Raw genomic sequence first — 21,778 nt, forward strand, 5'->3', positions numbered from 1 at the left:
TTTTCGTGACGTTTTTCGGCGCGTCTTGAGTGTTCACACCCAAGCGATTTCCACTGGCGATGCGCCGAGTGAACGTGCACATTCAGTAGATGGCGCTCCCGGTACACAAGGTGGTGCTGCGGCACTTACGCTTCTGACACTCGCTTGTCACACAGAAGAAGAGGAGAGACAGTATTTACGTGCTTGCCAAAACCACAGATATATTATGTCTATGGCAAAACCATTCACACACTTTTTGCTAACTGGCAAGCAGCATTAGCAGCTACTCTTCTTCTTTGTCTACTTACTACTTCTTCTTCGTATCAGTGTGTGCTCGGCAAGACCGATTTTGTGCTTGAGCGCCACCCAGTCGTGTTTTACTGTCACTTCAGCAGCTCCAGGCACGTGAACAAAAGCGCTGATCTCATTGGTCGGCCAGTTTTTAACGCGCCGCGTCAAAATAAAAAAACGAACCCGAGGCGTTTTTTTTTAAATGACGCTTTTACGCCTGCCGTTTTACACGTCGGTCTGAACACTCACATTGGCGCCCATTGTTTAGTCACAAGGCGTTAAACGTCGGTGATAAACGCGCGCGAAAATCGTCCCGGTGTGAACAGGCCTTTATTCAGCTTTTCTGATTCTGATCTTTTCTAGAATAACAATTAAACAAAGTTAATGGTATATTGTTCATATTAAACTCAGTCATAAGATCAGTGAATTAAGCACTACACAATGATTATATTCTTATCATCGAGCAGCCGACAGCATCTGATTGTGTTTTCTCTTGCTTCTCTTTTACAGCAGCGAGAGAAACACTAATATTAAAAAGTCGTCAAACTGCCCAACTAAAGGAAACACTGATCACCATGATGGTGACATAAAAAAGTCAACACAAAATCAAAAATCTATAAACACTCAATCAGCTGAACAAAAGTTCTTAAATTGTCACTTTACTCAGTTAATTGAGTCAAGTGAACTACTTTACAAGTTGAGTAAACTCAAAAAAGCTGTGCAGCAAGTTTAACAATTAACAACTAACAATTTTATATGTCAACTTTTCTTTTTTTACAGTGTGTACTGTCTGCTTAATATCTGCTAACACTATTTTGATGCTCCCCCAACGGACAAGTAACTTCGCAACTATGCACTGTAAAAAATATTGGTTTAACTTAAAAAGTAAGTAACCTGGTTGCCTTAAAATTTTGAGTTCATTGAAATGAAAAATTTGAGTTAACACAACGAAGGAAATTGGTTTAATAAATAGAAACTTACAATTATTTTTGTATCTGAACCACATAAATAAATAAAAAATGTTGTGATAAATAATGAAAATAGCACAATTTGGCATGTTTCACTGCATTATTACAAATAAACACAATTACGCGATATGCTAACAAAATCTTTTAATAATATTTGAATAAAGGGTGATGTTGATTCTCAAATGTTCATTGTATTAACTAAATTTTTTTATTTCAATGAACTCAAAATTTTAAGGCAAGCAGGTAACTTACTTTTTAAATATTTTTTTACAGTGTGCCAACTTAAGGCCAATTTACACTGTACCCGTCCACCGACAGACCAACGCCAACAGTCACAATCAGCAAAAACAAGCTCCGACAGACGGCAACTGATTCCGACAGGGGAAACACACTGATTCGATAAAACCCGACCGTATGTTTGCATATGTTGGTGCGGTGTGAATTGGCCTTTATTCTACTAACCCTAACAGTTTATTAATACTCTAATGATAGTTGTAGTTGCAAAGATACTTATAGTTAGTAAAATGTAACGTGAACTATCTAAATAAAGTTTTGTTAATTATATGAATATTCAACAGTTATATGGGTCTAATGGATGAATGATGAATGATTTGTGCAAGAAATGCAATCTGTCAATTTACCAAAGTCCATGATTATGTGTGCTCAATAGTTCTTCAGTCAACAGCAGTTTTTAGGGTCAGGATTTTCCTTCTAAAACAGTTTTTTTTTTTTTTTTTTTTTTTAACAGCTCACCACTAGTGTTAATATTGTTTATAACCCTTTATTTTTACATACTGATAAAAATAGACCTGATTAAGCTGTATCATTTCTAAGATCAATATGCCTTTTTTTTTATAAAATGATGCCACATAAAAAAACAGTCATTATGTCAGTGTAAAATAAATCACTGATATATGCCAGTATAAAATCAATTTTGTAGTTTTTATTATGCTATTTCATTATTTCTTACTCACACATTGCAGAGACACATTTCTGATGAGTATTTTATAATTTGTATTTATTTTGCACATCACTGATTCTTGAGATACAGGACAAGACATGTTTTAGAAAAATTGGTGTTTTTGTAGAAAAAGGTCACAGACAAATGAACCATTTAAGGGAACAGGCTTATTTCTAAATGTTCTAAAAATGAAAATGAATTCACTCACTCTTTATTCAAACTTAATTTGTCAACTCCGTCAGAAACACTAAAAAGCATGCTAATTTAATTGAATCTATTCAAAAACGGTGTAAAGTCTTCAGTTATGTAATATTGGTGTTCGTGTTTTTTTTTTTTTTTGGTTTGTTTGTTTGTTTTCAGACTATTATGAACTATACAATTTCTAAATCCCTTCATTCTCCTCCCTCCTTTTAATATTAAAAATACAGTATATCACTAATGTTCTTAGGTAATTAAGACATATTATCATGTAGTTCCATTTATGTTATGCATGTTTATGCATTATTATTTTGTTTTAAAACCTTCACCTGACGGTGTTAAATACTGATGGTGTTGACGAAGGTATAGTTGGGGCCAAATATACAGTATTTGTAAATAGAATCATGAAACAGCAGAAGAATTCACATTATATAGTAAGATGAGCGTATTTTAAATTAATATAATCTGTATATACTTAGGATAATTATTAACTGACAGTTTGAGGAGACCCGATTTCGAGGGAGTACCCGATTTGTCACGTTAACACATGAAAGTAGATCCAGATGTTGTTGATGTCAAGATATTACGCTTTTTTAATGCATGTGTTCAGATGCTGGAAGATGTATAACAAATCTAAATAAACAGTTTTTATCATGTAAAAACAAAGTGTACAGTAGTAAAAACTGAGTCAAACAAATTATCCAAGTATTTTTTTTCAATAACAGCATGAAAGCTTTTTGCACAGAACAAAAAAATAACTTTTTTTCTTGGGACTTTATAACTCTCACAACTCTGCCTTTATTTTTCAGAATTGCGACTATCAGAATTATGAGTTTATATCTTACAAATTCAGATTTTATAGCTCGCAGTTTTGAGTTTAGTCTCTCACATTTCGGACAACTGCATTAAAAGTTTTTTTTTTTCTGTGGCAGAAACAAGCCTCATACAATCCTGACATTTCATTCATAGAGAGAGTTTACTCCACTAGGATATCCCAAACTTGATGAAATATTTCATTTGAGAAATGCATTGACCTCTCGAAGGCTCTGGAGGAAGAAAAAAAAATTGTGAAGCTAGGATGTACTTGACATCAGTGGTACTTGCAATATAAATTGCTATGTATCTACAGTATATGGCTTCTGTTTAAATGCAAATATGATAAGAAAATAATAAATCTTACAAAACAGTTGGATTAATCTTTTCATCAAAGCCATCAACCAGATCAGTATACTGCTTCAATTTCTCCAGGATCCGATGAATGGCTTGAATAAAGTTCCTTTATGATTCAAACACACAAAAAAGAAAGCTCAAATATGAACTGATTTCAAAGAGATCAAACAAAGCTGAAATCATTAAGGGGATAGTTCACCCAAAAATGAAAAATGATCCCATAATTTACTCCCCCTCAAGCCATCCAAGCTGTATATGACATTCTTCTTTCAGACGAATACAGTCGGAGTCATATTAAAAAATATCCTGGCTCTTCCAAGCTTTATAATGGCAGTGAATGGCAGTCCATGATTTGAAGCCCCAAAAAGTGTATCCATCCATTATAAAAATAATCTACACAGCTCCGGGGCTAACGTGTTAAATATGGACATTTTTCTTACAAAAGCCCATCGATTCGCTTCAGAAGGCCTTTATTAACCTCCTGGAGCCGTGTGGGCAACACATTCTCACTCCCAAGGCATCAAAATCTGAAGCATGGTCAAGTGCCTTATACGTGCCACAATGCAGACGCTAAAGGTACCCCTAGGCGTCACTATATCGACACGCAGGGTGCGCCATTGATTTCAGTTGTCCCAATGCATCAGATCAAGATGCATTTAATTCTTTGCATTTGTAAAAGTAGACATGATTTTATGAACATTTATAGGCTTCTTTTATATTTTGGAGACACTAACCCAACTCCTTCCCACTTCTAAACAATATAAAACCTGTAACCGGCAAATAAAAGTAGAGTCACAGGTATTTATTGCAAAAACTGACCAAACAGTATAAAAGTATTAACTCATGTTGCATTCCAAGTCTTCTGAAGTCATACGATATCTTCATGTAAAGAACAGAGTTGATCTTAATGTTTTAATCGCTGAGATGATGATCACGCCGCTCCGTAAAGGCACTCATTCAAATGATACACCCGACTCTTTAGCAGGACGTAATCGATCAAAAGACACACGAGAACCAATGACATTTTACAATCAAAGCTGACGTAATGACGCAATTGGTCACGAGACATTCGTGAGCCAATGCAGTTTCACTATGAAATCTGACGCATAGGCGTCGATTTCGGGGGGGTCGCGTACCCACCAGATTTCGTCATGAGTCCTTTTGTACCCACCACTATTTTTTTATTTATTTATTTTTTTTAAACCTCGAGTTCAATTTTGCGGTGAAGCATTGCTGACACACACATATTATTTTTTCCACTCAATTGTGTCGTAATAACGATATCTTATGTCGTTTTAACTACATCTTTTCTCATAATAACGAGATCTTATGTCGTTTTAACTTTAATCTTTTGTTGTAAAAACGTTTGAAAAGCAGAAGCAAGCTCCGTAAAATAGGCTCTTCCGCTGCCTGTATCAGTGGCAGTGCCCATAACACGAAATTGTTGTAATGGATTGATGTAGCCTATACAGTTCTTAACAGCCATGGGTAGCAGGTGCCATGGACCGCTCATGATTTAGCGTAATGACGGACCCCGGTGCAGCCACAAATATCATAATTATCTATAGGCTAGGCCTACTGTAATTGAGACATTCAAGAAATGTATTAAAAAGAAAGACGCTTTCAGCCTTATACTCAAAGTAGAGCCCTACATTTCTGCCCGAGCCCGACGGGCCCCGACTTTTTTACGCCCTAGGGCCGGGCTTCGGGACAATTTTCCAGTCATAGCCTACCTCAGACGCGGGCCGGGCTTCGGGCTTTTTTAGGCTATAGGACGGCGCTATGCAACACGCATCGCCGCAAATGAGTAAAGCAAGCCAACACGCAAACTGCCACAAGTGAAACTGAAAATAAGCTAAGTTTTAGATGCTCAAAAGCACAATCATCTTCATTAAAATTAATGAGACTAAATGCTCTTACCAGTGTTTAGGTCGCTCGTTCTCATAATGCGGTCTTTGATGTTGAAAAGAGCTGATGAATAAAATACTCATATCGGTTGATTTCGTTGACATGAACTCTGTTAAATGTGCGTATAGCACGGGAATTGAAGATTGGATATATATTCATTTCGCGGAGAGGTGTAGCCTAAGGTAAGACAACCAGCATGTTTTTTATTTTTAATTATTTGTTTAGATTGTGTAGCCCGTTTTGTTTGCGCGCGCCGTTGCGATCTGCCTGCCTCATCTTGTCAAAAATGCCTTTTTACTGTGATGGTGGTGATAATAGGCTAAACGTTTAAACGATGCTTTAAGTGTTTTTTATGGATTTAATAAGCAAGACAAGTCAAGTGTTGATTTCAGAGGCTAAAGTGTTGGGTTAACTCACTGTCGGCCGCTGGCCGCTTGGTCGTCACTTTAAAAAGCAAAAACTTTAGTTTAACAAACATTAAATGCTTTAAACATTTTTCTAAATTAACTTAATAAAGAAACAAAACGAAATATATCTACTTTGACATTAAAAACAAAACTGAACTATTTTAATGGCTGTAACTAATGTGTAATAGGGAGGATAAAAAAAAACACGGGCTCCAGTGGGACTCTGATAATGAAGTGGTAAAAAAAATTGCAAAAATGAAAAATATTAAAGAATTCGCGGGGCGCTTTCGTCGGCATGAGTAAGATAGGCTATAAGACCCGCAATATGTCTCTCATCTGACATTTTTATTTATTTACATTAGTAAGCTGCAGGACATAGTCTTTCAAAACATGACCTGCGCGAAAGAGAAAAAAAAATTTACCCAGCACTTCTGAAAATGCACTTCTGAATGCGTCTCTGTCCCCAGCACATTTCAAACCAAACTGACGCCCATGATCTGACGTAACGTTTCTTCAGGCAGCAATTTTTGAAATTTGAATGTGTGCATGATCTTCGGTGGATGGAGACGCTGATCGTTTTTGGGGATTTTCTTCACACAAATCAATCGTTTGGCCTTGGAACACTTGGAATATTTGTCGTATCTGCCTGTTATATCCTGTATTTTATATCATATGATACACAAATGGGTAGGTTTAGGGATGGGATGGGGTTGGGTTACATGTTCAAACGTGTCTAGTGTAAATAAATGTAAATAAAATTATGCTGGCTGATTAAATTGAGAATCACACTCCCAACATAATAGCAAAATCATAACTCAACATATCATTTCATCATGACGATAACATTCCCATGCCAAAGGTTGAAATGAATGAAGTACCCTTTGCGTCGAAAAATGATGCCTAGGGGTACCTTTAGCGTCTTAATTGTGACGCGAAAGGCACTTGACCATGCTTCAAATTTTGACGCCTTGGGAGTGAGAATGGGTTGGTGTGGAGTACTTTTATAATGGATGTATACACTTTTTTTGGGCTTCAAATTTTGGGCTGCCATTCACTACCATTGTAAAGCTTGGAAGAGCCAGGACATTTATTAATATAACTCTGATTGTATTCGTCTGAAAGAAGAAAGTCATATACGCCTATGGCTTGAGAGTGAGTAAATCATGGGCTAATTTTCATTTTTAGGTGAACTAACCCTTTAAATCAAAAAGGGGAATGAAGGGAATACATGGCTCAACATATTTATATTTTCAGATTTACATTAATAAATCATTGTTCCTAAAATATCATGAATATATTGTAAATATAATGTATTATATTATAAATATAAAATCCTTCATCTTACTTTGGCACTTCTTCAAGCTGCTTTCGAGTAAATGCTTCACTTTTCAACAACTCATTAATGACGACGCTCCTCACATGATTCCATTCACTGTAAAATATATTAGAACATTTTCAATTGATTATTTGATTGCTCACTTCATAAACAAAAATCATACACAAGAACAAAAGAAAAGTTATTTTCTTACTTCACTTGCTGGAGTTTAGGCTCATAAAATGTATATAAGTCGAGAAGAGTCCTCCACAAATCGAGGAATTCTATCCTAATTACTCTAAATCAAACAAAGGAAGAATATGAAGAGGAATATATTATATATGCATTACATTCAGAGCACAAAGCATTAGTCTTGTAGATAAATGTCAAGAACATACAACTTGTCTTTACTGAAATGTGATCATTACAAGAGAATCAATTCACTGTTTTACTGGGGGTTTTTTTGTTTGTTTGTTTTACATTGTCTTACCGCAAAGGCAGTAATAGTGAATTATCTTCGCTCTTGGTTTTCTCCAATTCAATAACTCGACCAAGCTCCTTTATAATGCCCCGAATGATGACCTCCAAAATGGTCTTTCTACAAGACAGAAAACAACAAATAAAAACTTTACCTATTAATTGAGTATGATATAATTAAATATGATCTGTTTCCTGTCCCTTGCCGGTGAGTGGCCGATACATCGCTCCCTTCAAGAATAAGGGTTATGTGATTAACTTTGTGCAGAAATCTGTTGATCTCCGTAATCCCAAAGCCGACTTCAGACAGTTTTTCATAAACAGGAAGAGAGTAAACAACAGCGCTTTTGTCAATAGCCCTGTGAAATATGCAGAACAAAATGGAGGGATCATATTTGTTTTTACCGTTATTTCGTCACTAATATATTTAAATTCTGACAGATGTTTATGAATTATAGCTACATCATTCATTTCTGAAACAACAAATGAACAACTTTTGAATCACAACCCAGCAGGCACAGTATGTCAATGTGACGTCAGAAAGACGTTGGACTCCAACTAATCCAACATCAGTCAGACGTCATATTTTGGTTGAAAATGAAAATCGGGTTGACGTCTAAACCCAACGTTTGTTTGACGTCAAGCTCCAACGTCAGACAGACTGTCAGGTTGGACTAAGCACCGCATTGTAAAAAAAAAATATATATATGTAGTTTATATAGTTTATATATATATATATATATTTCATACAGTCCATTTAGCCTACCAGTTAGACTGATTGAATCTGTCCAAACCAAGAGCTTCATTTCCATGACGATAATATTCCCGGGCCAAGGCGTCAAAGAATTTACCAAAATGAAGTTCAATCCAACTAGAAAAGAAAATTGGAATCAGTTACAGTAAAAAGGCACAGTAAAAATAAAAATTCCAGCCCTTGATTCTGATTCGAGCCACGCTCGAAGCTGAAGTAAATTACAAACATAAACCTGTGACCTCATTACTTAATATTAAAATAAATATTTTATTATGGACTAACAGTTTTATAAAAGCAATAAACCCAGGGAAGCCGTGGAATACGGTGAATTTAGAACAGCTAACAGCTCCAAAACACCTGCCTGGAAGAGCTTGATTCGTTGGTTTAGGTGTGCTTAATTAGGGGTTGGAGCAAAACCCTAATTAAATACAAGGAACGTGGCCCTCCAGGAGGGTTTGACAACCCTGCCCAAAATAGACATGGTAATGGTAAAAAAAAAAAAAACACGATATTTAAATCCTTTTGTGTTCGCTTGCACACCTTTTGCTTCTCTCTCTCAAAAGTATTGCATTCCTCCAAAAAAACTTGCAAAAACCTATGCTCACTCGCAAAACTTTTGTGATGGAAAAGACATGTGGTGGGAGGAAAAACTATATTTCTCAAGTGGTTCTAATGATAATTATGAAATAGTTTTAGCAGTCTGGAAGGATGAGAAATAGCAATGTATTAATTATGTAGTGGTTTAAATGACATTTGTAAAATCTTCCTTACTTCAAAAAACAAAGCCTTGTCTCCGGGTCTAAAAGCACATGATACTTTTCACTTGCGTTTCTCAACTTTGTCAGCTCTGCCCATTGCCTGTAACACACAAATTCAGATATTTTTAATGCTCATTGTAGGCTACTTTATATTTCTCTACCTGTCAATCAATATTTGCAGGTAAAATACTTTTTTTTTTTGGTACAGCATTGTATCATAGTCTTACTTCATAGAATCTGAGTATTTCGCATGGAACGACGGACTTTCAGTGTGTTTCAAAACGCTATCCCAGTAAAAAACAATCAGTCCAGATGTGGTTCTAGAACACAGACAGAAAAGAAAACTTGTTATTTAGAGATGTCATTAAGTACAATACTGAAGGAATAAATATTAACAAAGGTTCTTACCTTAATGATACAAGGAAATCATTCTTCTCTTTTTGCCTTTCCAAAGTTGAAATTTCAAAGGCTTTCTTTCTAATCTGATCCATAACCGTCTGCACTCTTCGGAGGAGACAACGAGTGGTTAAAATGACACCTTGTGAAATATAATAATTTTTGTCATGGGCTTACGTGTGCAGTTTAGCCCAACACTTAGGGTTAGTTCACCCAAAAATGAAAATTATGTCATTAATTACTTACCCTCATGTCGTTTGACACCTGTAAGACCTCCGTTCATCTTCGGAACACAAATCAAGATATTTTAGTCGAAATCCGATGGCTCAAAAAGGCCTCCATTGGTACATTGCACTTTACACTCACAAGACCCATAAAAGGTACTAAAGACGTCGTTACAAAGTCCATCTCACTACAGTGGTTCTACAATAACTTTATGAAGCGACGAGAATAGTTTTTGTGCGCAAAAAAAAACTAAACAACGACTTATATAGTGATGACCGATTTCAAAACACAGCATCATGAAGCTTCGAAGCGTTATGAATCAGCGAGTCGATTCAGCGCCAAAGTCACGTGATTTCAGCAGTTTGGCGGTTTGACACGCAATCCGAATCATGACTCGACTCGCTGATTCATAACGCTTCGAAGCTTCATGATGCTGTGTTTTGAAATCGGTCATCACTATATAAGTCGTTATGAGGGTTTTTTTGCTCACAAAAACTTTCTGAGCCATCGGATTTCAACTAAAATATCTTAATTTGAGATCTTACGGGTGTTGAACGACATGAGGGTAAGTAATTAATGACAGAATTTTATTTTTTGGGTGAACTAACCCTTTAAGTTTGGAGGACAATAATATAAAATGCATCCATTTTATTGCATCATAAATCCATAGTTTCTACAGTATTTGCTGTAACAGTATGGCTTTAAAACAGCTCTTACTCCTCATGAAGTTGGTTAAAATCAATTTTTCCAATCTCCAAAACAGTATCCACCCCAGCTTCGAGCATGTTCACCAGTCGGGATCTCACCAGCCTTTTAGATGTCAAAATACAGAATGCCACCATTTAAGACGGTATACTTTAAAACTCCAAGTAAAATTATTTTGTAAAAGGCATGTTTTACTAATACCGTGTCTACACCGGACATGAGCAGTGCGATGTGACATGACAAAAGACAGTAGAACCTATTATAATCAGTGATGTTGTAGACAGCTTCTAACTGTTGCGGCGCAATGCGACGCGTCAACGGTCGCGTCTGGTTTAGACACGGTGTAATCATATCACAGAATCTTACGGAGAACCTAAAGGAACATGGTTATGGGAAAGAATATGAGATGGGAGGAAAAATATATGCAATCCAGAAACCTTTTTTTGCTCGGTTTTGCGTTCCCCCACGAAACATTTGTGTTCCCTCGCAAAACTTTTGCGTTCCCCCAAGAAACTTTGCGTTTGTTCGCAAAACCTTTACATTCCATACAAAAGTTTTGAGTTCCCTCGAGAAATTTTGCGTTCGCTCACAAAACCTTTGCGTTCTCTCCAAAGGTTTTGAGTTCCCCAGAGAAATTTGCATTCGTTTGCAGAACTTGTGCGTTCCCTCTCATAAGTTTTGCATTCCCAGAGAAACTTTGCGTTTGCTTTCAAAAACTTTGCATTCCTGTGCAAAACTATTGCTATTCCCACAAGAAACTTTGTTTGCTCGCAAAACCTTTGCGTTCCCTCCTAAATTTTTTAGTTCCCCCGAGAAACTTTGCTTTCCCCTCGCAAAACATTTGTGTTCCTTTGCAAAAGTATTACGTTTCCCTGAGAAACTTTGCGTCCGCTTGCAACACTTTTGTGTTCTTTGCAAGTGAACGCTAAGGTTTTGCAAGCAAACGCAAAGTTTCTTGGGTGAACGCAAAACATTTGTGAGAAAGCAAAAGCATTGACAAAATGTTCCTTCATGTTCCTTTAGGGGCTCTGTAGAATCTGCTCATATTGTATTGCTGATAATGTTTTAAATACAGTATTGTACAAGTTCAAATTTAGTTATAGGGAGGTCATACGCCTTGGCCAGAAGGTAACTGAAGAACCCCATGGGTTTACTGTAGATCGGAGGGGCTCCTGGAAGATAGTTTGAATCCACTTCTCTGTAATAAACAAGTCAGATGAATAAATCAAGTTACAGGCAAAACCTGAGAGGTACATAATGTGCATGATGGATTTGAAAAGGCCATCATGCTCAGTGTACAAACACATCTTGGAAAGCACTTTGACAAAGGAACGCTGGATCTTGTGTTCTCCACTTTCAATGAACACATGCTTACTTCCAGATCTCCACCATCGTCTCATTTTTGAAGCACTGACAGTAAATATTCATATACCTGTAAAGCACATTCATAGGTATTATATTAGGGTTCAGAGAACATGTCAGAAGTAAACAAGATCCTTTAATGTGTGAGAATGTGTAAAAATAGCAAAACTCTTACGGAAAGTAAAACTTTTCAAAGAACGCCGCGATCGTTCCCCCAAATGTCATACCAGACATATTCAGAAAACTTCTTCTGTGAAACAAAGAACAGGCAATAAATAATTATTTTGTCTTTTGGGAATTAGGGTTAAGATAACTATTAATATTCAGTGAAATTATTGATTTAACTGCACGGACACTATTGGAGGAGAAGAACATCTGAATTGAATTGCCCTGGATAATGACCCTATAATTTTGCAACATCTAAACTGTTATTGAAATTAATTGAATAATCATTGATTGAACTGACCTGAGCTGAAAAATGAAACCGTTGTCTTCCATAGAGATGCTTATAGCTGAATTTAAGTTGTTTCATAACTGATGAACTTTGCAGCATTGACACTATTAAAATTGACTTGAGGTGAATAAAGAATGACACTTATTTTCTGAAGTGCTGCTTTACAGCTGAAATAGATTTTGATATATAATTGATTCAAATTCACATTAACGCTCTTATTTTCGTTTATTAACACTCTATGCTCCATACTAACATCCTGCCTTGAAAACATCTGTAGTCTCACCTCCAGACATACAGATGCTCTCCGTGGCTCAGAGCTGCTGAGGAAATGCCGCAAGACTACTCTTTCTCCTCTAGCTTTTCTGCTGCCAAGATATTCTACCAAAGCAAAAACAAAACACCTCAGACACCCAGAGACTATTCAGAACATTCTCCTCTCTTCTCTCCCCCCCTCAACCTCCTCCCACTTCTTCTTTGACTGCGGATGACTTCGCCACCTACTACACTTATAAGGTAGCAACAATCAGCAACCAGTTCTCTCACCCACAGCCAACCTCCACCGACATTCCACTATTCTCTTCCTTCTCTCCCCTTACGGAGAACGAGGTCTCCAAAGTTCTCAGCGCCAGCCGTCCTACAGCTTGTCCCTTAGACCCAATCCCCTCCCACTTTCTACAGGAGATCTCACCAACATTGCTACCCACTCTCACCCCCCCCCCCTTTTTTTTTAAGTTTTCATGGAGAGGAGGGGTGTCTGATTCACATCAGATAATTAATGGGGTGCCTTAAGGCTCAATGTTCACTCCTCTTCTTTTCTCCATTTACACAACCTCACTGGGCACGATCATTAAGGCACATGGCTTCTCGTACCACTGCTATGCAGATGATACACAGCTCTATCTTTCATTCAAACATGATGACCACACTGTCTCAGCTCGTATCTCTGCCTGCCTTCCAGACATCTTTGCTTGGATGAAGGAGCGTCATCTGCAGCTCAACCATGTGAAGATAAAGCTCCTTGTAATCCCTGCAAACCCATCAGTTGACCACAATATCATTGTGAAACTGGGGTCACCAACAAGGACAGCAAGGAACCTGGGGATAGTTTTTCACGACCAGCTGAGCTTTTCCACTCACATCTCAACAACGGCCCGGTCATGCCGATTTACACTCTACAACATCAGGAAAATCAGACCCTTCCTGTCAGAATACACAACACAGCTACTCGTCCAAGCGTTTGTAATTTCAAGACTGGACTACTGAAATACTAGCCTGACGTCGTCATACTCAATTCTAGTCAGAATATGAGTCTGATACTGCTCCGTTGGGCTGTGATTATGGGGCGTGTTTCAACCGAACCAGGAAATACCTCAATTGGATAGACCTACAACCAATCAGAGCAACGGAACAACGCATAACGTTAGTTGTCAAATGTCAACAGAACTCAACTGCACTGTGTTGCCATGTCCGCGGGTTGAAGCGATCCCAATTATGTGATATACAGACCCAGGAATGCGATTTTTAGCTGCCAGCCCTGCCAAAATAACACATATTTTACACCCCAAATGCCTTTTTTTCCCCGGAGAACCCCCCAGGAAAGCTATTGGGCTTGTTTTTGGCTAGTTTTGAGGAACGTTATCAAGTGGGCGGTTTTGTTGTAAAAACTTGGCAACCCTGTCTGCACGCACGCTGGAATAAGTTACGTTAGAAGAAAAAGATGAGTGTAACGATCTTTGCCGGTGTTGTAAAAAAAAGAATTTAAGGATACACAGAGTACTTACCAACACGATCATCATTTCTGAGAGAAATAGTAAAGGTGAATGCATATACAACAAGTTCTCCGTTTAGGATAAGAACAAACTCAACCCAATCGGCTTTTGATGACGTGGATGATTATGTTACTGTTTATCATCTGTCCATCATCGTCTAAAGCCCGCCCTGACAATTTCATTGGTCCGAACAGTTTCTGTTCGGGCATAATTACTTCTCTACGGAGAAAGTCCAGACCGAACTGCCCGAGTAAAAATGTTGTGGGCGGGGCTAAGTTCGGCTGGCATCCAGGCTACTGAAATACTCTACTAGTGGGCCTTCCAACCAGCACGACTGAGCTTCTGCAGATGATCCAGAATGCGGCAGCTTGTCTAGTTTTCAATCAGCCTAAGAGAACCCATGTCACACCCCTCCTGATCTCACTCCACTGGCTCCCAGTTGTGGGCAGAATCAGATTTAAAGTTTCAACGCTGGCTTTACCACTGGAACAGCTCCACCCTTGGAATAGCATCACGGAATGGTAATGAGCTGCCAGAATACGACTTCACTGATCTTGACTACGAGGAAGATGTTGCATTGTTAGATGAGTCTGCATGAAAACTGCCAACATCCCTTGAACTTCCCATCTGGGCCTACATGTGTCATTGCAAAAAAAACTAAAAAACACCTGTAGAGCCTGGGTAGCGGAACCAGTATTGGGAACATCATTTTCAGGGGTCAGCAGGTGGAAATGTCACAGTTTTGGGTAGCGTACAAAACTCAGTTGGAAATCAGTCTGGCTGCTTCAGCAATGAGGCCCTTTGGCTTGAACAGACAATCCAGCTTAGCCCAAAACTCTGGTTCTATTCCTCCCGTACAGTTCCGAGACCTGTACTCTTCAATCACAAGACGGCAAAAGACTACAGGCAGCTGTCACCTTGTGAACCGGCCTGCTAACAATCACTGACATAATCACTCGTCATCGCACAGCTCTGTTCGAACATGTGGCCCAGTTGGGTGGTCATACTCCTGCCCATGGCGCCCAAGCCTGCGCTGTTGCCCGCGCTCTTAACGGTTGGAGAGAAAGTTATTCATCTCGCATGTTGAGATCACCTCTACAAGCCACTGCTGCTCCCCCCTACCTCAACCCACTACTACAAATGTATGCTCCCTTCCGCCAGCTCAGGTCACTGAATGAGCAACGTTTTGTTGTTCCCTTCACGAGGCAAAAAGTCAGAATGAGCTGTCAACCTCCACCTGAACTGCTAAAAACATCACATCTTTTAAGAAGCAACTGAAGACGCACCTCTTCCGCAAGCAATGACTTCACACTCTTAAACCAATGCATTTACACACACAAACACTTAAAAATAAATCTCAGCATTTCTTCTCTTTTCTACCTGGTTGCCTGATCTAGTTGTCTAATAAACTTGGCATTGTGTACTACGATTGTTGGCTCTTTAATGAATGCTTTGTTCCTCTTTTGTAAGTCTGCTAAATGCATAAATGTGAATGTATTCAAATGTTAAGATGCTTTGCGACAATCTTTAAAGCGGTATATATAAATAAATGACTGACTTGTGAAACAAGTAAATATCTTGCATAACTTCTGAAGCTTCTTGAGGGCCAGGCTAAAACAAAAAGAGCTTTAAACCAAACATTCACAGCAATCATTCTGTTCAAAAGTTTACACCTCCATTTTGCCTTCTTGAACATCAATGAACACTTGCACCTTTTGAAATAGCTGTGTACGAGTCCTCAATGTGAAAAGATGGATCCTAAAATCATACAGTCACTGTTGGAATATGCAAAAGATGCCAGGGAAAAAGAAGGCAGTTTAACTGCTCAGGACAAAGGACTCCTTAACATTGATCACAACCAATCAAGGTAATGACACACACACACAGTATTAAGAATCATGTAAACTTTTGAACTGGTTCATTTGTGTTTTGTATTCATGACTTGCGCTTAGAATAAACAATGTTAGGTTACTATTATACAGTCTTTGTGACCGTTGGACAGACTTACCCTTGGCTCCCAGTAATTTTCTTTTGTTTTCCAATATCACTTAAGATTTTCACGATCATTTGGCCAAACATCCTGTAAAAACACAGAAAAAGGTTAGGAAGCTGCTGAAACTATAATTCAGTCACATGAAGGAACATTTATCCATTGCTGTTCTTACTTAAATGATCTGACCCGATCTTTTCTCACTACGTTCTCCGTAACGTGTTTGAATTTCTCCAGGAAGTCTAAAAAGACCACAGTCCCAGAGTTGAGGATTTTTTCTTTTAAGTCACGATTTGATAGTTCAGCACTATGCACGCCTTCGAAACAAAGACAGAGAAACTGAAAAAAAAAAGAATTACTACCACAAACCGATGTCAATATTGTCAATATATCCAGAAAATTATTGTTAGAGCTACCACATAACTGCTGCTTTTGTCTAGTCAAGTTCAAAGGTTCATTTGAATTCTTAGACCACAATGAGAGAGGAAAAAAAAACATACCATAGCAGCAGAGAAATGCAGTTAAACTTACAACAGCCAAAACCTTATTCATGTTTCTGTCTTATGCAAAAAGAGAGGGAAAAGGATCAGTTCAAAATCAATTGATGTCTACTTTGTACTGAACATTATTGACGACAGAAGAGACACTTACTTTTTGATCTGTGAGTCTGTGCGCATACTAAATATCCTTCACTCTGACTCTTTGGTCAACCGTCCAAAGCAGAGCAAATGTGTGTCCTTTTCAGTACTGAGTAGGGCAGAAGGGCAGATGGGTAGCAAGGTGGGACTAAACAAACATTTATCTGTTAATATTTGAGTGTTTTGTCCAGTGGCTTTTACTGATCGTGTCATGTCAGGTTCAATTTCCTCAGACCAAATTGGACAAAAAAAGGGTACATGTACCAGGGTGAACTACTTATTATTGATAATGTGCATGTAATTAAAATGTAATATAGTTAGAGATAAGTTTATCATATCTCGATCATATTTTAGAATCATTGAATCTCTTTTCTCAAATTTCGCTTTTTACCTTTTCTGCTTTGTTTTCCAAGTTGCTGTTATATAATCTACAAAGGAATTAATTTGTACTTTAGTTTATTCAGCCACTCATATGACAAGCATTTATTAATATATACATGATAAGGCATAACATTATGAATATTATCTTGGTCCCATTTGCTGCCAAAACAGCCCTGACCCATCAAGGCATGGACTCCACTAGACCCCTGAAGGTGTGCTGTGGTATCTGACACCAAGATGTTAGCAGCAGATCCTTTAAGTCCTGTAAGTTGCAAGGTGGCGCCTCCATGGATCGGACTTGTTTGTTCAGCACATCCCAGGGATCCTCGATTGGATTGAGATCTTGGGAATTTGGAGGCCAAGTCAACACCTCAAACTCGTGCTCCTCAAACCATTTCTGAACCATTTTTGCTTTGTGGCAGGGCGCATTATCTTGCTGAAAGAGCCCACAGCCACCAGGGAATACCGTTTCCATGAAAGGGTGTACATGGTCTGCAACAATACTTAGGTAGGTGGTACGTGTACATCCACATGGATGGCAGGACCCAAAGTTTCCCAGCAGAACATTGCCCAAAGCATCACACTGCCTCCGCCGGCTTGCCTTCTTCCCGTAGTGCCTCCTGGTGCCATGTGTTCCCCAGATAAGCGATGCACCCGGCCATCCGAGTGATGTAAAAGAAAATGTGATTCATCAGACCAGGCCACCTTCTTCCATTGCTCTGTGGTCCAGTTCTGATGCTCACGTGCCCACTGTTGGCGCTTTGGGCGGTGGACATATTTGCATCCAGGATGCGAGCGGTCCTGCTTCTCATTATGAATCAGCGGATCAGATCTGTGCGAGCACATGGCATTTTTACATAGATTGTGATAATGCACAGCCACACCAAACACACGGAGAATGATAGAATGAAGTTAAGCATCATCATTACGAATTAGTTCTTAAGTTTAGCTCTTAATTAGAGCTTTGCAGTCTCACCAATTAATCACCAAGAGGTTAACTCTTAAACAGGCACGACTGGAAAAATTATCAGCCAAAAATTATTTCATGTCACTTCTTATTTCATCTGGACTTAAAGGGTTGGTTCACCCAAAAATGAAAATTCTGTCATTAATTACTTACCCTCATGTCGTTCGACACCCGTGAGACCTCCGTTCATCTTCGGAACACAAAAGATGTTTTAGTTGAAATCCGATGGCTCAGAAAGGCCTCCATTGGCACAATGCACTTTACAGTCTCAACTAAGAGACCCATAAAAGGTACTAAAGACATCCTTACAAAGTCCATCTCACTACAGTGGTTCTACAATAACTTTATGAATCGACGAGAATAGTTTTTGTGCGGAAAAAAACCTAAATAACGACTTATATAGTGCTGACCGATTTCAAAACACTGCATCATGAAGCTTCGAAGCGTTATGAATCAGTGAGTCGATTCAGCGGTTTGGATCGCCAAAGTCACGTTGTTTGGTGGTTTTGACACGCGATCCGATTTGACTTTGAATCATGATTCGATGTAAAACATATCCAAAGGAATTTTTTTTAAATATTTGATGTAGTTTTGTTTTTATGAGTTGTAACTCCCAGTTCACGTTGCCTGTTTAGGGTATACAAAAAAAGGATTATCCAAAGTATTGACAATGAATGATGTTTCAAGATAAACTGGGCTCCCACTGGTCATTGCACTATTGCGAATTCCAGGGTGACGAGTGAGGGGTCGGTTGGCGGTGAAGGGCCAGTAGAAATCTCGTTCCAGGACCCTTATAGGCCTTCCAGGCCTCAGGGCCCACTGTACACAGTCCCCCTTCTCAATCTAAGCAGTTTGAGTAAAAAAAAAAGTTTGCAAATGTTAATATTCACATGTAAAACTGATATTAATACTTTTTGTTGACTACATTTTTAACTGCTTGCAGATAATTTACAAAAAAAAAAATTCTTTCTTGCAACTCTGCAGGAAGGTAGCCCTCCAGGGGCAGGGTTGGACACCCATGTTCTACCATAAAATGAGTGTGTGAAACTCTGCAAGAAAATATCTAGTTAAAAATGCAAAGCTGTAGTCAACACAAAGGAATACTATCAGTTTTACATGTGAACATTAACATTTGCAAAACATTTTTACTCAGTGGGCCCAAAGGCCTGGAGGGCCTATAATGGTCTTCCCTAAGGGTCCTGGAACGAGATTTCTACTGGCACTCCCACCACCCACAACCGACCCCTCACTCGTCAACCTGGAATTCGCAATAGTGCAATGCCCAGTGGGAGCCCAGTTTACCTCGAAACACCATCCATTGGCAATACTGTGGATAATCCTTTTTTTATACCCTAAACAGGCAACGTGAACTGGGAGTTATATACTTTTCAAGATGCGGCAAATAACAGCATGAGCAACATATAACTTAATTTTCTTAAGACAATGTTCACAATTAATATTAGCAGTTGTTTTGCATTTTTTGCAAAAAAGTCTGAAAAAAAAGTAAGATTAATATATATTTACTTATCACAATCTGGGCACCAATGGCGCCCATGTTGGGTTTAAGTCAGGCTGACTAACTGATCACAGAAAACTTGAAACAGATCATGTGACCAGCATACTCAAGACAGACCAGGCTAAAAATTAACTATTTGGACGATTTTTATAAGTTCAAATCAAGTTAATCCGGTTTCGTTTAGTCTATTGAAGGCAGTACAAAATCCATTTTTTTCTTTGGAATAACACAAATAACTGTAATAAAATAAACAGGATCTTGTAATCTGTAAATAGGATTTTATAATTTTATAACCAAAAAAAAAAAAAAGCAAAAATGTACTTCATGTTCAAATATCTTTATCTTTATTACATACAGAACATCATAAATAAAAAAAAAAGTGCGTAGAAAAATTTAACAGATTTAGAAATTCTTGTATACAACTATACACAAAGTTTCACGTTCAGTGATGGAATCAAGCCTCAGTCTTCATTTTTAATAAGCACACTTCAATTCTGTACAAAAGCACGAGGGAAGAGGGATCCGGGAATTCTCTGGAAAAACAAACAAATGAAACAAACAACCCCTATAGTCACGTTGTATAAAATCATAGCTAGTGCGGGATTATCCCAGCATAATGTTTACTACTGTTTGCACTGTAACTTCACTAGCTGTCACTGGTTTACTGAGCTACTGAGGTAGTCAACCCAAATGGAAAACGAGAGTCGGCCTAAACGTGCTGCTTGAGGAAAGGAATCAAAAGAAAACACATGGCTATTAGAAGCAAGTCGACTGTTTCAAGCCAAACCTGCCATTCATGAGTGTGGTTTCATACATTTCCTTGCGCATGTTATGATCAGGATGGGATTTTTCCAACGTTTAACACTGCACAAGTCATCCTAATATGGAGAATATCACAATAGACCCCTCCAAAAGACTGGCCTTAAGATATAAAAGCACATAAAAACAGCGGGTTCTTAAAACCAATGTCAAAAAATTGGGCTTTGGGTAAAGTCTTATGAAGAAAGGTAATCTGTACATGACCCAGAATGCTGCAAAACTGCCTGTACATGCATTCAGAGCAAAGGTACTCCAACTTAAATTAATGTAGCAGTCAAGGGAATTTGTTTAGCTAGAATTCTTCTTAAAAGCGTGTTCTAAGTGATGCGTTCATTTGCACCCATGTAAAAAAAACCACACCGTGAAATATACAAATGCAAATGTTCTTGAAACATACAGGCTCCTGTTAACAAACTGCGTTGTGTGGCAAGATTGTTCATAGTTTGACCAAAATGTACATCTGTTCAGGAGAATATGTACAATGCTAACATTCCTGGGGGGGGGCGCAAAGATTATTAAGGTGCTGTTGAGGACGACCTATCACAGGAACTCCTCTGATTCAGTAGCAAAAATAATCACACCCTTTCAAACTTCAGGGTATCTTCCACTATGAAAACCTCTGTACATTAGTTCCGACTGCAAAAGGATCCTTCCAGAAGAGATCTACTGCATTACCAGTCGCCAGTGGAAAGATTTGAAAGGCATGCTGGGAAAAAGTAGCATAAGGACAGGTGAAGTAGTTGAGTAAAGGGTATTCATTTGAGGTCTCCGTTTTTAATTGTTAAATTAAAGCAATCATCTGCCTCAGGACTTTCCAGGTTCTTGAATATTGGGGTAGGAATCATAGCTCATATGAGGTAACCAATCAAGATGTGAGTGGTGGTCTAAAAACGCTACACACCTGGCCAATCAATATCAATATGGTGTTTCCTTCATCTCCATACCCTCAAGCACATGTAATGAGTGTCTTCCTTCAAAAATAGCCACCCATACCAAAATATCCCCTCACAAACCTCCTTTTCCCACCCATGTGCCAGAGTAAACACCGGCGACTTTAGTTCAGGAAGTGTCGGCAGCGCCGGGCCCCACAATTACAGTTCAATTTGCTGTTTGCGTCTTCAATGGGGAACTTGTAGTCGTAGGTGAGCTCCTCTCCGCGGTAAATCTTCCTCAGGGCGAAAATAACAATGTGCTTCTGGCTCTCCACGTTGATGACTCTCGAGTAACAGTTGGGGTCGCAGGAGTGATTGATAAACCGTGCCGCGTTTCCATGCATGGTGGCATCCACCACATCAAAGTCGTCAATGCGAAACATGTAGCAGCCGATGCCCTTTGAGGAGACAGAGGAAGGGTTAAGAAAGAAACGATTA

General features: G+C 38.6%; 3 protein-coding genes across 8 annotated transcripts in view; 1 reads left to right on the forward strand and 2 right to left on the reverse strand.

Annotated features, from left to right (window-relative positions):
• Positions 1-21,778, forward strand: part of LOC307133598 (craniofacial development protein 2-like) — a 1,416,430-nt gene that overhangs the window by 1,243,075 nt on the left and 151,577 nt on the right. The window lies entirely within an intron of this gene.
• Positions 1,982-16,851, reverse strand: LOC307133597 (uncharacterized protein). Of its 4 annotated transcripts, none has more exons than XM_079828712.1 (18): positions 16,739-16,851; positions 16,588-16,643; positions 16,263-16,404; positions 16,106-16,177; positions 12,050-12,124; positions 11,888-11,944; positions 11,627-11,710; positions 10,525-10,617; positions 9,595-9,690; positions 9,414-9,506; positions 9,200-9,286; positions 8,441-8,545; positions 7,881-8,033; positions 7,688-7,795; positions 7,412-7,495; positions 7,228-7,314; positions 3,578-3,673; positions 1,982-3,443 (listed from the first exon to the last, which is right to left on the reverse strand). In XM_079828712.1, exons 1-18 carry the CDS (start codon positions 16,762-16,764, stop codon positions 3,374-3,376), a joined length of 1,584 nt encoding a protein of 527 aa, XP_079684838.1. In that variant the 5' UTR covers positions 16,765-16,851; the 3' UTR covers positions 1,982-3,373. The 4 variants fall into 4 exon arrangements, with proteins under 4 accessions (XP_079684838.1, XP_079684839.1, XP_079684841.1 ...); XM_079828713.1 differs by having other exon boundaries at positions 16,588-16,647; XM_079828715.1 differs by having other exon boundaries at positions 16,263-16,426; positions 16,739-16,833.
• kmt2ba (lysine (K)-specific methyltransferase 2Ba) overlaps positions 19,850-21,778 on the reverse strand; it is a 47,474-nt gene continuing 45,545 nt past the window's right edge. For all 3 annotated transcript variants that reach the window (XM_079828948.1, XM_079828949.1, XM_079828947.1), the window contains exon 37: positions 19,850-21,738. In XM_079828948.1, the coding sequence (XP_079685074.1) occupies positions 21,463-21,738 (276 nt within the window). In that variant the 3' untranslated portion in view covers positions 19,850-21,462. The remainder of the gene's footprint in view (positions 21,739-21,778) is intronic.

This window comes from Gobio gobio, assembly GCF_949357685.1.
Source record: "Gobio gobio genome assembly, chromosome: 11".
Classification (NCBI taxonomy): domain Eukaryota; kingdom Metazoa; phylum Chordata; class Actinopteri; order Cypriniformes; family Gobionidae; genus Gobio; species Gobio gobio.